The sequence below is a fragment of the Melanerpes formicivorus genome, unplaced genomic scaffold (assembly GCF_026170545.1).
Source record: "Melanerpes formicivorus ecotype bairdi unplaced genomic scaffold, bMelFor1.0.p_v2 SCAF_16, whole genome shotgun sequence".
NCBI lineage: Eukaryota > Metazoa > Chordata > Aves > Piciformes > Picidae > Melanerpes > Melanerpes formicivorus.
This window is the reverse complement of record NW_027142368.1, coordinates 16,940,965-16,956,096: the sequence shown is the minus strand read 5'-3', so window position 1 is coordinate 16,956,096 and position 15,132 is coordinate 16,940,965. Positions and strand designations below refer to the sequence as shown.

General features: G+C 54.4%; 1 protein-coding gene and 1 long non-coding RNA gene across 6 annotated transcripts in view; one reads left to right on the top strand and one right to left on the bottom strand.

The window, feature by feature from the left end:
• The window catches only part of CAPRIN1 (cell cycle associated protein 1), a 31,648-nt gene extending 28,422 nt beyond the window's left edge, over positions 1-3,226 (bottom strand). For 3 of the 4 annotated variants that reach the window (XM_068148440.1, XM_068148442.1, XM_068148441.1), the window contains exons 1-2: positions 3,089-3,226; positions 2,556-2,758 (exon numbers count right to left, since the gene is read on the bottom strand). In XM_068148440.1, the coding sequence (XP_068004541.1) occupies positions 2,556-2,756 (201 nt within the window). In that variant the 5' untranslated portion in view covers positions 2,757-2,758; positions 3,089-3,226. Of the gene's footprint in view, positions 1-1,365; positions 1,451-2,555; positions 2,759-3,088 lie in introns of those variants that run through there. The other variant, XM_068148443.1, reaches the window with a different exon arrangement.
• Positions 3,227-3,873: 647 nt separating this feature from the next.
• On the top strand, positions 3,874-11,453 carry LOC137446095 (uncharacterized). 2 transcript variants are annotated; one of them, XR_010988572.1, is made up of 2 exons: positions 3,874-6,335; positions 11,208-11,453. It is a non-coding gene; the product is annotated as an uncharacterized lncRNA (long non-coding RNA). The 2 variants fall into 2 exon arrangements; XR_010988571.1 differs by having other exon boundaries at positions 3,874-6,772.
• Positions 11,454-15,132: the final 3,679 nt, after the last annotated feature.

Below are 15,132 nucleotides of genomic sequence, written 5' to 3'. Positions count from 1 at the left end.
AACGAAGGAATTTTGCAGAGAAGTAAATGTACCAAGTACTGAACTAGAAATACTGATGCTCATGTGGACAATAAGCTTTGCTTTCAGGCTCCTAAGCACACAGGGCTCTCTTCATTAAAGCACACTAAGTCTTCATTGAAGAACCTTGAATTTACTACAGAATTCTAGGTTTCCCCATCAAGGGAGAGGATCAAGACCACAAATTAGCAATTCTGTCTTAATACACCAAGAGCAATCTACCTCATGACTTCTATAGTGTTTACATGAGTCTTACTTCAGCAGGTTTCAGAACTTCCTCAGACCTTCAAGACTTAAGAGGAATCTTGGAGCCTCAAATTGCTGGTGAGAGCACACCCCCAGCTTTCCTTTAGCAGGACTGAAGTAATTTTACTGGAAGATATCTCCAGAGAAGCCATCTGCAGAAGGCAGGCCCCCATCCCCTCCATTTGCCTCCTATGACACCAGCTAGAAAGTCACTCCAGCAGCCACAGATACCCACCCCCCTCCCCAGCCCAAACAACAAAAACCCTGGAGCCCACATGAGAACAGTGTCACCAATTTTCACTCTTCTGCCTAACGGCCTCCCAACTTAGGATATGATGAAAGTTGGCCTAAAGTCCATTCATGGACTAAGCCAAGTGTAAATCAGGTGTAAATTATTTACCTTAAAAGATAAATAGAAAGGAAAACTGAGCTGCCCACCAATAGGAGTGTGCTTAGCCTCTTTATTACTCCAAAGTGCAGAGCAGACCAGAAGAATGCTCAGCTGCTATCTTAGTTATTAAAATACAGGGTTTGAATACCATAGAAAACCATTTTTCATGTCTTTTGCCCGTTTTCAAACTACACTACTGTACTGAAACAACTGGAGACATACAGAGGAGGATTCTTTCTCCAGTGGAGGGCCAGCACTCTTGTGTGTGCACACTGACATGTATTACTGCCAAGACAGACATCTTGTCCCATCCACACACAACGCTGCTCACACAAGGATCAGGAAGAGATCCTCCAGTGCTAAATCTTACCTAAAAATGGAATGACAAAAAGCAGCAAGCCAGGAGCTTGTAAGGACTGAGAAAATTCAACAGCCATTTTTCAAGTGAGAAGCTACACTGTACCCAGATTTCCAGGGGAAGCACAGCTTGATCCCTTTGCAATTCACCTGTACAGACTTAGCTTGCTGCTAATATCTGCACCTTCTACATACACAAAGTACTAGCCAACACCATTGCAGTCTCAAGTGCTAGCTGGAATAGTAACTGTCCCTGTTTGTTTCTAAGTGCAGAAACAGATTTCGGGCTTCAACGAGAAATTATTTTGAGGGCAGGCAAAGCTCTTTTTTACTATTCCCTAATTTTAGCTTACCAGAGTACAGTGCTTTGAAGGAAATCTTTAGGCTACACGCACACTGGTGTTTTTCTGCTGGGCACCTCATGCTCTGTAGGCTGGAAAGCCCTCGGAGACAAATTTAATCTAGCAAGACGGAGCACGGAGCGGGTGCCACATAAACCGTGAGTAACCACGACACCCTTGTCTTCTTTTGTCACAACTCGAACCAGCCAAGGACCGTGGGTTTAGTAGCTGCTATTTCTAAAAATAAGCTCTTCAAGGCCGCTTCTCGCTGACCTGAGACTCCTGAAGGGCTGAACTTCAGGCGATGAAAAGAGAGAGATGCGAAAAGGCCTGGGTGGGGTGGCCGGCGGCCCCCGGCTTTGTGCAGGCTGCTGGCACAATGCAGTTCCGCCGGAGAGGCTGAGGCTGCCTCCGCCGCCGCCATGTTAGCGCTGCCTCCATGTGCACGGGCTGCGAGGGGAGCCCGGCCCGCCGCAGCCCCTGCCCGCCGCAGCCCTGCCCGCCGCTCGCCGCGCCGGGGCGGGGAAGGCTGCCGAGGCGGCGGCGGGGAGCCGGCGGGGAAGAGCGGGGAGCCGAGGGGCCGCTCCCTGCGCTGGGCCCGGCGCGGGGCTGCACTAGGCCCCGCCGAGGGAAACAAAAGGAGGAAGGGAGGGGGAAGGGAAGGGAGCCGCGCCGCCCAGGGGTCTCGCGGAGGGGAGGGGGCTGCGGCCCGCGGGGACGGAGGGGGCGACAGCCACGACCCCGCCCGCCGCTGCCGCACAGGGACAGGGCACGGGGGGGGCGCCCGGCCGGCTCCCAGGGCCGCTGCAAAGGGCGGCCGACGGAAGGGGCGCCGGGACCCCCGAAAGGCGAAAGGCCAAGGAAAAGGCGCTCGCCCTTCTGGAACCTTCCAGCGCGCGGCCTCTGGGGGCGACACCGGGAACAGCCCGAGCAGGCCGCAGGCTCCCGCGCCCGGGAGCGCAGGAGGGCACGGCCGAGGGGACCGGGCGCCGTCTCGCCGGTACAAGGAAGAGGAAAGAAAATGGGGATAAGGCTGTGCAACGTCCCTTGAGACGGGCCGACGCTGGGGGCAAGGCTCGCCAGCAAACGGGGCCCTCCCGGGGTGAGCAGGGTGTGTGTCCAGGGGCCCAGGGCCCACCCTTGGGGGCGAGGGGGGCCGGCCAGCCAGCCCGCGGGAGCAGCCGAGGGGCGCGGGACAGCACCTTTTTCTTCTCCAGGTTGCGCAGCTTTTTGTCGATCACTCCCAGGATCTGCTTCATAGCTTCGGTTTGCACCGAGGTGATGCTGCCGCCGCTCGCCGCCGGCGGGGGGGCTGCGGCCGCCGCCGGCGGGGCGGCCTCGCCGCCCGGCCCCGCTTTGCCGCTGCCGCTGCTCGCCATTGTGCTGTTGGTAGCCGAGGGCATCTCTGTGCGCGAGAGGGCAGAGAGGAGAGCGGGAGCGCGTTACGGGGAACGGGCCGCCGGAGGGGACACGCGGGAGGGCGCGCGCGCACACGGCCGCTTCCCCACGCCCAGGGTGCGCGCGTGCGCGCCAGCCGCACCTGCCGGCGCGCGCCCCCCCAGCCGCCCCCCCCCAGCGGGCTTGACTCAAGCGGGGACGCGCCAGGTCACGTGACAAGGCAGCCTCCCGCCGCCAGCGGCGCGCACCGCACCAACGGTCACTTCCCCCCGGGGCTCGGCTCGACCCTGCCCTCCCGCCCCGCCGGTGGCCAGAGGGTCTCGCCAACCCTCCTCACCGTGTGCGTGAGTTGGCCCAGGGGAGGGGGAGGGAACTCAGTGCGCCGCGTTCCTCGCTTTAGGAATGGCCGCCTCAAGCCGACTCGGCCCCGCCGCCCGCGCTGCTCCTGCTACCTCTGCACCGCGCTACTGAGGGAGAGAGCGAGGGCGCGCACGCCAGCGCGTAAGGCAAAGAGGCGGCCCGGGCACGAGCGGCGCGGGGTCCTCGCCGCTGCCGAGTGCCCGCGGAGAACGCCTGAGCCCGCTCGCCAGCGCGCTGCGGTGCCGGCCCTGCCCAGGCGGGGGAGGCGCTTCCCGGCCCCCGCGCCGTCGCGAGGCTCGCCCCTGGCGGGTCTTTCAGGCGCGCAGCGAGCGCCTCAGCGCCAGACACAATAGGCAGGCGGGGCGGGAGGGCCGGGAGCCCCGCCCCTCCGTGCCGAGCGGGGCCCCGCTGCGGGGAGCGCGGGGCCAGGCCGGGCCGGGCCGCTCCTTCCCAGCGCCCGCGCGGGATGCTGGGCTGCGTGTGGAAGGGCCGCCCGTGTCGGGCTGGTGGTGGCCACCCCTGCGGAGCGCCGCCGGCCGCTGGCTCGCTGAGGCGAGGGAGCATCGCCCCTCCCTGCAGCCCGCCGCCCCGCGCCCTCCTTCGCAGGAGCGAGGCCCTCTGGGCTCTTCACAAATGACATGTTGTGCCTTTCCCTGCCTGTGAGGCACGTCCCTAAAGCTGGGGGAGTGTTGTGGGGCGGCGGCGTGCCGCAGGTGTGATTGGCCCTTAATAACTGTGCTTCGGTCCCTGTGAGCAGTTGCCTCGTCTGTGCTTCTTCACGCTGGGATTGGTGGCAGAGGTTTGTGGATCTCCAAACAACGCTCCCCGAGTGCCACACAGCGTCCTCGACTGCAGGTTTATGACACATTTACGTGCCCCACCGCCGTGCTGTGCCTGAGCTTTGCTTCTGTGCTGGCTGCAAACAAGTGCCTCAGTATTGGCTAAAGAGTGCCTTGAAACGGCCTCAGGTTTCCTGTGAAGTACAGGGAAGTCCTGAATGAGTACTACACCCTAGGTACACCTTCAGAACGCCCTGCCACGGCACTCAGCAGGCTGGGGAGCCAAGCAGCACCAGCAGGGTTTAGTACTCACTCAGCTGTCTCTCTGCAAGGAATGGAAGAGAGGCTTGGGGAATGTAAAGCTCCAGAAATGGCAATTCCCAGTAACTGCAACCTGGAGATGACAGTTTGGGTTGGCAGACCAGTTTAAGGTTATGTTTGCACCACTGGTTCCTGAAGCTGAATTTGCCCTTGGTCTGTTTCATCGTGGGTCCATGGGAGCCTTTCAGCTGGTTGTCCATTGATCAGCTGGGCCAGCCTGACAGTTCTTCAGCACCAAGAGAGAGATGTCTCACCACCCTTCCTCACCACAGCCCTGCCCATGATCACACAGTCTTAGCCCTTGTTTCCTTTCTGGTTCTTGCTTCCCAGCAGTTCATTGATGCTGCTAATCCAGCAAGAAAATGTTGGGGGGGTTTTGACCACATGCTGTAGTAGCCAATGTTGGATGAAGGGTCAGATTGCCCCCTCTGCTCCCTCGGTTAAAGATGGGGCTTTAGGCTGCTGTGTTTCACATACTGAGCTGCACTTCCTCAGTGCTTTGTCATTTCACCTTAGCCTGTTTGCTTTCCAAATCACCTCCTTTTGCATCGCAGATTAGGAGAGGAGTGTCACAAATCACCCGACCCAGTGACTGCGGTTGAATAAAGGAGGTAGCAAAGAAATGGCTTTGGATATTCCACCTCTGTTTCTTTGCCTGTTCACCAAGAAGAGTTTGTTGGTGCCACTATATTCACAAGATTTGATGTGCTTACTTACCCAAGCCCCTTACACAGGGATCAGGAGTGCATTTTTCCCAGGCCAAATGCAGATTCCCCCCACGAGCATGTGGAGCAGGTTGAGGCTTTTTTTTCCCCACCACATAGGGCAATGCTGTAAATTAATATGGGATTGGTTCAGCCATTCTTATTAATTTCTTCTTTGCCTGACGTTACTATTGCAGTTCTGCAGTAGCTCTGGGCACTCAGCAGCTCGAGCAAGCCTTCCTGCCAAGTCATAAGATCCTAAAGTAGTTTACACTTGAAGCCTGTGTTGCTGAAGAGACAAAAAAACCACCAACCCAGAGTCCTCCTGGGGAACAGGGCCCTGGGAGAATCTGAGCTTTCACTCAGTTTTGCTGTCTGGAGAGGAGGTTACTCTGCAGATTTCCCAGCCTGCTTGCCAGGCCCTTCCAGGAAGTTATCACTTTGGGGGGGTGGTGGTTATTTAGGTTTCCTTTGCCCCAAAGAATTTGCTCAGGAGAGAGAAATTAGCATTCCCTCTAAGCACACAGGCTGGCTGACTCACAGGATGGAAGGAAACCCAGGCAGAATAAACCTCTCCCTGAGCAAGGCTTGAAGGCTGGGCACATGTTCCTGTCTGAACACAACCAAGCTGCAAGGTTTTTATCACCAGTGCTAAACGTTGTTGTGTTAGCAGCAAGATCAATAAGGAATTCAAAAGAGATTTGGGTTCAGAGGAGATTAAGTGACGTCTAATGGCATGTTTAGTCAAACCCAGCACAGTTCCCATCCAACACAGCACAAATTGATTAACTGCCCCTGAATGATAGATTACCCTACACAGCCATTGATGGGAAATCGTTGCCAAGTGTGTTTCTGCTCCTGCCGATGCCACACGGTGCTTGGGCCCTTGCCTGAAGCAATGGCTCGCAGGATTCTGCAGCTTACAGGAGTGAACAACCAGGCTGGGCCACTGCACTGCCACATGAGCTCTGTACAAAGCAGCCCAAGCGTTCATCTTCACCTACAGAGCCCTGCCAGGAGGGCACTGGGTTGGTCAGATGGCCCAAAGAAGAAGTTTCAACGCTGCAGTGTAGCTCAGCACTGCTTGGGGCTTTATGTTTGCCCTCTACAGTTGCAATTCTTCCACCCAAGAACTGCAAATGCCTCTGCTCAAGAAAGCCACAAACCAGCCAACCCAACCAGCCCCCTGAGCCAAACCAAAGGAACCCAAAGCCATACAAATAATGTCAGAGCATTTGAAGAGATCAACGACCTCCATCCAGATTTGTTCCTAATTGTTGCCTGTGCTTCAGCAGGGCGTTTTTGGAAGCCTCAGCTGTGTTGTAGAAGGCCCTTGCTCAGCCCTGTTCCCTGCTGATCATGGCTGGACCCCCTGGCTGGACCCTGACTCGTCTCCTCACCTTGTCTGATAGCTTCTCAGGTGAGGCCACCACTGCCACCAGCCCAGCTCCTCACGAGTACCTGGGGATTGTGCTCTGGCCATCGAGGGCACTGTGCCTATGCTGTCCTTTCCCTTGGCTCCTGCCTCTCCTTCCTTTGTGGAAAGCCAGCTCCTTGGCAGCCTGGAAGTGCCTCTAGCCAGGCACTTTTGCCACGAGGTCTTCTGCAGACATGAAATGAAATTCAAGGACTCTTGATGTCCAAACTGTTCAGGTCCACTGGACAATTCCCAGCACCCCAGAGATGTGATAAATGTCTTTGAAGAGCAATAGAGCTATTGACCAGGCAGCTGTCAGAGTCCTTGCCACACAGGGCAAGCCCCTGCTGCAGCTGAGGAAAGAAGACATTTGGGAAGAGCCTTCTGCCAGAAGGCTGCAGCATGCCCAGCTTCTCTGAGGACCAACACACAGATTTAAGGTGTGTTTTTTTAACATAAATGAATTTGGATTCACTGCCATTAGTAGCTAAGGTATTGCAATAACAGCATGCTGCATGCTGAGGGTTGCAGTGACAGAACAATTATCTAATTAGAGAGTAAAATTAATTGCATCGTGCTTTAATTACTTAATAGCCAAGAAATTGTCATCAGGATGAAGGCTGGGAAATGTCAGGAAAAATAATCAAGGAGTGCACTTTGCTGGGTAACAGAAAGTTTTCCTTGCCAGCATGGAAGGAGGCTTATGTCAGCCCCTCACAGGCCCACCACCGAGTTTGGGTTGGGTCAGGCTCCATTTCTTAGACCTGAAGAGCTGAGGGCAAGTGCCAAGACCTATGGCTGGCAGCAGTGAATAGAACAGGAGCTAGAAAGGGAGGAAGCTCCAGTCCAACAGTGGAAGGAAGCTGGAAGAAAGAGGACCACTGAATTCCAGGACCACTGAATGCCAGGAAGTCAGCACAGGTCGATGCCATCAGAGCAGTACAAAGGGTGATGCCATTAGAGCAGTACTGGATGTGCTTGGTGCTGTGGCAGGAGCTGCTTTGGTCCAAGCCTTTGTGCTGCTATGTGGCAGAGCATGGCTCACACCATGTGTTCTGTCGCTGGCAAGGAGGAAATCCTTCAGCAAAATCTAGCTCTGCAAAATGTGTGGTGTGGAATAAACCTGGGGGATCATAGTGCCAGCCAGGGTTGGAAGGCACCACAAGGATCATCCAGTTCCAACCCCCCTGCCATGGGCAGGGACACTCCACACTAGATCAGGCTGGCCAGAGCCTCAGCCAGCCTGGGCTTAAACACCTCCAGGGACAGGGCCCCAACCACCTCCCTGCACATCTACTCATCCAGAACCTTGCAGGGCCCAGGAGCTTTGCGTAGAGTTCTTCCTGGGGCAAGTCTCTGAGGTGCTGCAGACTCCTTGAACAGCAGTCTGGTGTTCAAAGTGATGGTACTATGATGCTGCAGGTAGTGACTGAGGAGCAAGGCAGACAAACAAGAAGCCACAGTCTTTAAACAAACAGAGAGTAGACCTAAAATAATCTGAATACATTCAAGGAGCTCGTGTCTGTGAGCCAGGCTGTTTGTTCTGCAAGACAGCTTGCAGCTGATGTTTGAAAAGGCATGCAAATAACGTTTCATGCAAATCTTCCCTTGGACACAGGCTTGTGAGCTATTAATTATTCACAAAACCAATGCAAGCATTTTGTCATCGCTGTCTGTGGCATGTTCTCGGCTTTCATCTGTCCTTGGAGCTGCCTGCCTTCCAGAACTGGGGCACCTGGCTCTCCCTCAACTTTGCTTTCTGCTGTGAAATGAAATATCAGCGTCGCCTGTGACGTGCACCCAGGGCTCCTGCGAGGAGCTGGAGTGGCTGTGCTAGGAAAGTAAGGAACCCTGAAGTGTGTGGGAAAACATGCAGGCAGGAGAGGACTTGTGGGTCACATGAATTCTCATCACTGACCTTCACAAGCACTCTGGCATGGAGGTTGCTAGCTGGCCACAGGAAAATGTTACCTGATGCACGGGAGTGAAGTCAAGGCTCCCTCTTTCCACTTTGCATAGTGAAAAGCTCTGCTCTGGTGCCTGAGAGTAAATGATGATCACGTCTTGTTATAATTACCAGAATGAGAACCGTAATTTGCAAACCTGTCTCGCTCAGAGACGCCTGAGTCAGAGCGAGTCAGTGATGAGAACGGGGAGAACGGGGCTGAAGGGGTGACAGCTGGCGGCCACGTCCTCGCGGTTCCATCCACTAGAGGGCGCGGAAGAGCTGCTTGCAGGACCCAGTTGTCGCTCACCCCTCGAAGTTCCCCCGCAGGGACGGTCCAGATGAGTGGGACAGGCGCTGCCGCTTGAGGGAGGAACAGGGAGACAGCTCAGTGAGGGGGCTCAGCTCTGACTCTGCTGGGCTGCACACGCCAGTGATGAAGAGGGTGATGAAGGAATGGAGGCAGTCCTTGGCTTGAGGTGTGCTCATCCCTGCTGACAAGCAACACGCCGGAGATGATCGGCAGGGGAAAAATAACCTCGGGAGTGTTTGTCCCCTGTAATCCTGGCAGAGTTGTTGGCAGTGTAACCAGCAGGGGATGTGGCAGGACCTGTCGTAATCCAAACCAGCCCAGTATCGACCATTCCGGTGTCCTTGACCTTCCCTGTGGAGTTGAGTCCCTGCTGCAAGTGAGGAGCTGGGTTTTGTAGCGCTGCACCCAGTGGCAGGCAGGGTGAGGTGAGCGCAGCAGTCGCTGTTAGGAGTAAAATGACAAGAAACTGGCTTGAGTCTGATCCTCAGGACTTGTTCATACTAATACTGAGGAACTCAAAGCTAATTTTCCTTCTGGTAGACAGCTCTTGCTGCTCTGCTGCAATGCTTTCCCATCCTTTATCCACCAGAAGGCAGAAGTGAGGCTTCAGGAGCGCGTTTGCCAAGAGACCTGCACAGCAAGCAAGAGGATTTACAGCAGAGTGGGTGCCGCTGCTTTGCTGTGGTTTCATCATCTTCCTTCTGCCAAGCACTTCTCATTTTCAGGGGTCCCGAGGCCTTCACAAAGCTGCCCTCGCAGCAGCGTGGCACACAGCAGTCACTCCCTGCAAGCAGTAGCGGGGGGGTGGGCTGCAGCGCTGCTCAGCCTCTCGGGACACGCATGGGAGAATCCATCAGCGAGCTGGAACTTCAGGGGGAGTTTTAACAGGCAGATTGTAATTAATTGAGTTGGAACTTGGCCAAGGCAGAGGCTTGAATATGTTTTCTTTCCTGTCTCTTCCCCACCCCACCCCCCAGACTCAGGAGTCATGTAACAATCTTGTCTAGAGCTTATGCCTTTGCCAAACCCATTTCAGTCTCATTCCCATCAGCAAGGTCCAGCCATGGGGCCAGGGCAACTCTAGCCCTTAGCCATGTGCAGTGTGTGTACCTGAATAGCTTGGCTGTTCTCTTCTCCAGGTCTCTCCTCCAGGATCCCTCCTCATCAGCACGTTTTCCCACTGCAGCTGGTCCCAGACCTTGATGTGACATCCTTGCCTGCTCCCAATTTCTCTGTCAGTCCTGTGCTGAGTAATTCCTGCTGCCTTTGCAGGAACTCCTGCATCAGCAGAGGTCAGAGCTCTCTTACTCAGTGCAGCCACTCCCGGCCTATGGACTGTTAGTGCTCTCTTGCAGTTCATGTCTGCTTTCATGCTTCCAGCTTTTGGCTGGGCACATCCTTTTCCTTCTGCTCCCCAGCACCAATTAAACTCCCTTAGCATGCACTGAAGAAACCCTTTTCTTCCTGAGACAGAAACACTTCCTCTTATCGATAGATGGACTTGAAACCCCCAGATGACTGCAGCAGCTTTGTCAATTACAAAGAGAATCAACTTCAGCTCATTCATCTGACAATTACACAATGTCATTTGCATAATGTGAATTTCAGATCTTCCACTGTCACATGCCTCAACTCATTTGCCATCCTAATGTCCATTTGAAGTGGATGATGAAAGCCCTGCTGAATCCATAGCCTTTTGTTTCATCCCAGCCGTGGTTTGAACCAGTTCCTTAATTTTCTGCCAGTCCCTGCAGCCCTGCAGGAGGTCTCAGGGTTTCTGCTACCAGTGTGCTTATCTGGATGTTGTATCACTTTTGCTGTGTTCCCTAATGGCTCCTTCCAAATAAAAAGCCTCCATAGCATCAAGGAAAATTAACAAGCACTTTCAAACCCCACTCTTCCTTTTTTATTTCCATCAGCTCCTGCTTCAGAGAGGTTGGGCTTGATGCATCATCTCCAAAGGTCCCTTCCAACTCCATGAGTCTGTGAACTCGAAAGAATCTGCATGTCTGATTAGTGCAACTTCATCCTAGGCTGAAGCCACACTGGCTTGCACTCCCTACTCACTCTAAACCACCTTTGATCTCTTGACTGCTACTTTCATCAGGTTTCCCCCCAGCTTTCCTGTAGCCCCCTTTAAGCACTGAAAGGCACTGGAGCCTTCTCTTCTCCAGGCTGAGTAAGCCAAACTCTCTCAGCTTGTTCCCATAGCAGAGGGCTCCCAGTCCTCCCAGCCCTGTTGTGGCCTCCTCTGGCCCTGCTCCAGCAGGTCCATGTCTCTCCAGAGCTTGCCCCAGCACTGCAGGTGGGGTCCCAGTAGAGCAGAGCAGAGCAGAGGGGCAGAATGCCCTCCCTCCACCTGCTGGCAATAAACCAGCACCAGGACACTTTCCTTTCAGTGTCTGTTAGTAGTTAAACAGTTTAAAAGCAAAGAGCCTCCTCTCTTGGCCTGGTGTGTGTGGGGATGTGCTTGTTATTTGTACTGCACTGGCAGATGCAGTCTGAAACCTTTGTGCATAGCAGATTGTAAACATCATGGCAACAGGTTCTGTCGAGGGGCTGGTTTTGGGTGGGAAGTGAATACATTTGGCCATTAAAAACGTGTGTTTTCTTTCAGGGTCAGAGTATCTCCTTGCCTTTGTCCTGTGGGAGGGCAGGCTGCACCACGGCTTGGACGTCACTGGGACTTCTGCTCTTGCTCATTGTTGTTCACATCTCTGTTAGGAGCAAACAAAATGAGCACTCAGGGCTTATGAGTGGAGTTTTAAAGTCCTTCTGTGTATTGTTCCTCTAAGCATGGCTGATGGTTAAACCAGATGCACTCAGCTGTTGCTGTGACAATAAACCACGTGGCCTCTTTGTGTCCCAGCTGCATTTTTGACCTTAATCAGCCATACATCATCTCATCCCTTAACTTTCCATTCTCTTTGCTAGCTCCCTCCAGCTCCTTTCACACTTGTGTCCATGAAATCCCAGGGCTGTTTTGTTTGGGAAAGCCCTCTAGGATCATCCAGTCCAACTCTCCCCCTAACAGCACCATGGCCACTTAGCCATGTCCCGGGTGCCGTGTCCACGTGGTTTTGTATCAGCTCCAGGGGCAGTGACTCCACCACCTCCCTGGGCCACCTACTCCAGTGCCTGGCCACTCACTCTCCTCTCTTCTCTCCCTCTCTCTTCCTCTGCCTGTAAGATTTTCACATCCAGAGCTCCAAGCCCCCCTTCCCTGCTCTGAACCCCCAGTGTGTGATCTCTGTGTGTGCCCTCCGAGGAGCCCCCACCGCGGCGAGGGGAGGGTGGTCAGCAACTCCCAGAGCCAGTACTTGCTTTTCTCAGAGCTTGGTACACTTTGTACACTTCCCCTTTTGGCTGCCAGCGTGAGGCATAGCTGTGACACACCCTGCCCTCTGGCAGAGGGGCTGTGGGGGTGTCCTTTCTGAAAGAGGAGGGGGGAGGACCCTCAGGGGTGCCTTGCTCCACGTGGATGTTTTGTTATCCACGTTCAGCCTTCAGGATGGGCTCAGGGGAAACAGCAGGGGAAAAAGAAAAGCCACCCAAGTTTTTGTTGCTCATTCTTCTCCCAGGCCTTGCCTGGTTCCGTTGCTATCGCTTTGAAGCCTCCTTTGCACAGCGCTGTGAAAGGAGCGGCTGTGCCTCTGGGGAGGCCGATAAGGGTGGCTGAGAGGTGGTGGTCTCCCCCCGCCCGCTGCCCACACTGCCTTTCCCTTTCCTCCCTGCCTGCTGCTCTCTCCGAGGTGCCAGGACAGCTGGCAGCAGGGATAGCTGTCCCCTCACTATCACCGGGCTGCAGGGCGCTCGGCACCAACCGCCGCAGCCTCTCCAGCCCTCTCGGCACCTCCTGCGCCCAGCTCCCTTGCTAGGGAGCTTTATCAGCTCCTTCAGCTGCTCCTCAGCAGCACACGGGGTGTCCACTCAGGGGACAGCGTTGCAGCACACGGGAGCAGCTCAGACCTGCAGCCCTGTGCAGGCTGAGTGTGAGGAAAGGACAGGCTCGGGCGGGGATGGTAGCTTTGGGCCAGCAGCGCTGTCTGTTTCTAGTGCTTGCTGTCCCTGTCTGTCCAGGAGATCAGGTTATCCTCTGGCAGTTGTCTTCATCAGTCAGGGATGGCCAAACACTGTCCCAGGCTGCCCAGAGGGGTGGTAGAAGCCCCATCCCTGGCATCATTCCAGTCAGGTTGTTTGTGGCCCTGAGCAGCCTGCTCTGTGGGGATGTCCCTGCTGCCTGCAGGGCCTTGGGCTGGATGGGCTTTTAAAGTCCCTTCCAACCCAACCCATTCTGTGGGTCTGTGTGCCAGGAAGAGCTTTTCATCCTCCCACCATTCCTCTTCAAAAGCTTTTCCCCACTAAGGAAGGAGCTCTGGGGAATAGCATACACAGAGCTGATTTCTTCTCAGTTTCCCACAGCTAGGAAGGATCTGGTGGGAACAACACCCAGCTGTGTTCTGGGAGCTCAGACCCTCACCAGGACCCACAGCCTTCAAGGGGAGCATTGTTGGGCTACCAGTAGGCAAGCTGGCCATCCCCACCCCACATTCCCACCAGCTCTTTGTCACAGGGGCTTGGACTGGATGACCTTCCAAGGCCCCTTCCAACCTGATGCCTTCTATGACTCTCTGCCCCTCTGTGCTAAACCAGACCTCCAGGAGCCCTCTCTCCTCCCACAGCACTGGTTTTGCAGGTAGCAGGGTGGGTCACAGGTTTGTAACTCTTCCTCCTGATTGTTTCTCACTCCCTGCAGCTGTCCCTGGTTTTATTTCAGTTGCACACATTCTTAGACATCCCACCCTGGTGGTTCTTCCACTCCTGGGCTGGGCTAGAGCAATCTGACCCTCTGCTCATCAGCATGGACCCCCCCTGTGCCCCCACCTGCAGCCTCTTGGCCACAGAATTAACCACGAGATGTTTGCAGCCCTGCTGAGTTCTGCCCAAATGTTTGCAGGTTATGAGAATCTTTGTAGGATTAGGCTCTGGTCTGCAAATGCTTGAGGCCAGTGACTGGGTTTATGGGATGGCTGCTATCAAAGCTGAAGCCTTACAGAGTGATTTCTGAAGGAACTCAGGGAACAAGGGAGGAGTTGAAACATGAAACATCTTGAGGCATTGGAAGAAGCTGCCCAGGGCAGTGGTGGAACCTCCGTCCCTGGAGGCTGGTGGGGACATGGCACCTGGGGACATGGTCTAGTGGTCATGGAGGTGTTGAGCAGAAGGCTGGACCTGATGATCTTAGAGGTCTTTTGCAACCTTAATGATTCTCTGATTCTATTCTGTGGCCCAGGTGATGTGAATGTTTCCTCAGGCAGAGAGAGCTCTCCACTTTTTGCTGAGGACAAACATTGTGAGCCTGGAAGGGAGTCTTGCTGAAGGAACAGTGGCTGTGTGACTCAGGCATAGGCAAATTCCACTCAGCCTCTTTCCTGCTGCCTTAGAAGACCACCAGAAGGGGATCTGTTTTCCTAGGTGTGTGCACACATTATCAGCCTGCACTAGAAAACCTTTTGTTTTACTCTGAGTCTTATCACCAAGCCATCTTTCAAGGATTGCTGCAACTGAGCAGGTGTTTAACAGCCAGGGACAAGTCCTGCACTCAACAAAAGAGATTCTCAAAGTGATTTTGGGGAACCTGACAAGAATCTGTTACTGCTGCCTCCTGACTGTGTTTTCTTCCTCTTTTGATGGATCTGGTGGTGTCAAGAGAAGTCTCTGTGTGCTTGGTTTAACACAGGCATGATGGATCTGACCCTTTGTGCTCCTTGCTATTAGAGCTAGAAAGCTGTCAGCTTCTTCCTCTGTTGCTGTCTTGCCAAACATCATTTCACTCCCAGGGAAGCCTGGCTTTGTGTCCTGCTGGGTCCCACAGCTACCCACCTCAGCCTCTAGCTGGTAGCCAAGCATGCCAGCTCTTTATTTTTTGGCCTTTTTTCCCTCCCCTCTATATTGCCAAAGGTTTGGATTTACTGTGCCTCAGCTCCTTCTGAGTTAAGGTTATTATCTTAGGAGAAGCTTCTCCTGACCACTTACCATCATAAAGGTTTCATTTGCAAGCCTGCCCCAGGGGATTTTGGACATTGAGCACCTTTGGGTCCCTGCTGCTCATCCCATGTGCCTATGGGATGCATGGCCAGCAAAGTTGGAGGGAGAAGAAGAGCTCCCATCCCAGCTGGTGAAACCAAGCAGTGAGGAACAGTGGGAAATGCAGCAATGTCCTTTCTGATTTCCTCATGAAGAGGAGGATCTGCTCAGGGGGTTCCCCCCAAATTCATTTCAGTTGAGCAGCTGCTTGTCAGAAGCAGCCTGCCAGGCTTGCTGCTGCTGGCCATTGGTGACTCATCTCTCAGCAAGCTGTTGGAAGCAGGTTAAGGATTTAGATTCCAGGGGTAATACGTGGCAGCAGCATCAAGCAGGAAGGCTTTCTGGAGCCTGCTGCTGAGTCAAGCCCTGGAGATGCCAAACACAATGATACCAACAAGAATGAGAGGGAGATGTTCCTACCAAATTCAGAGGGTGGAGGGAGGTGCCAGATGCTC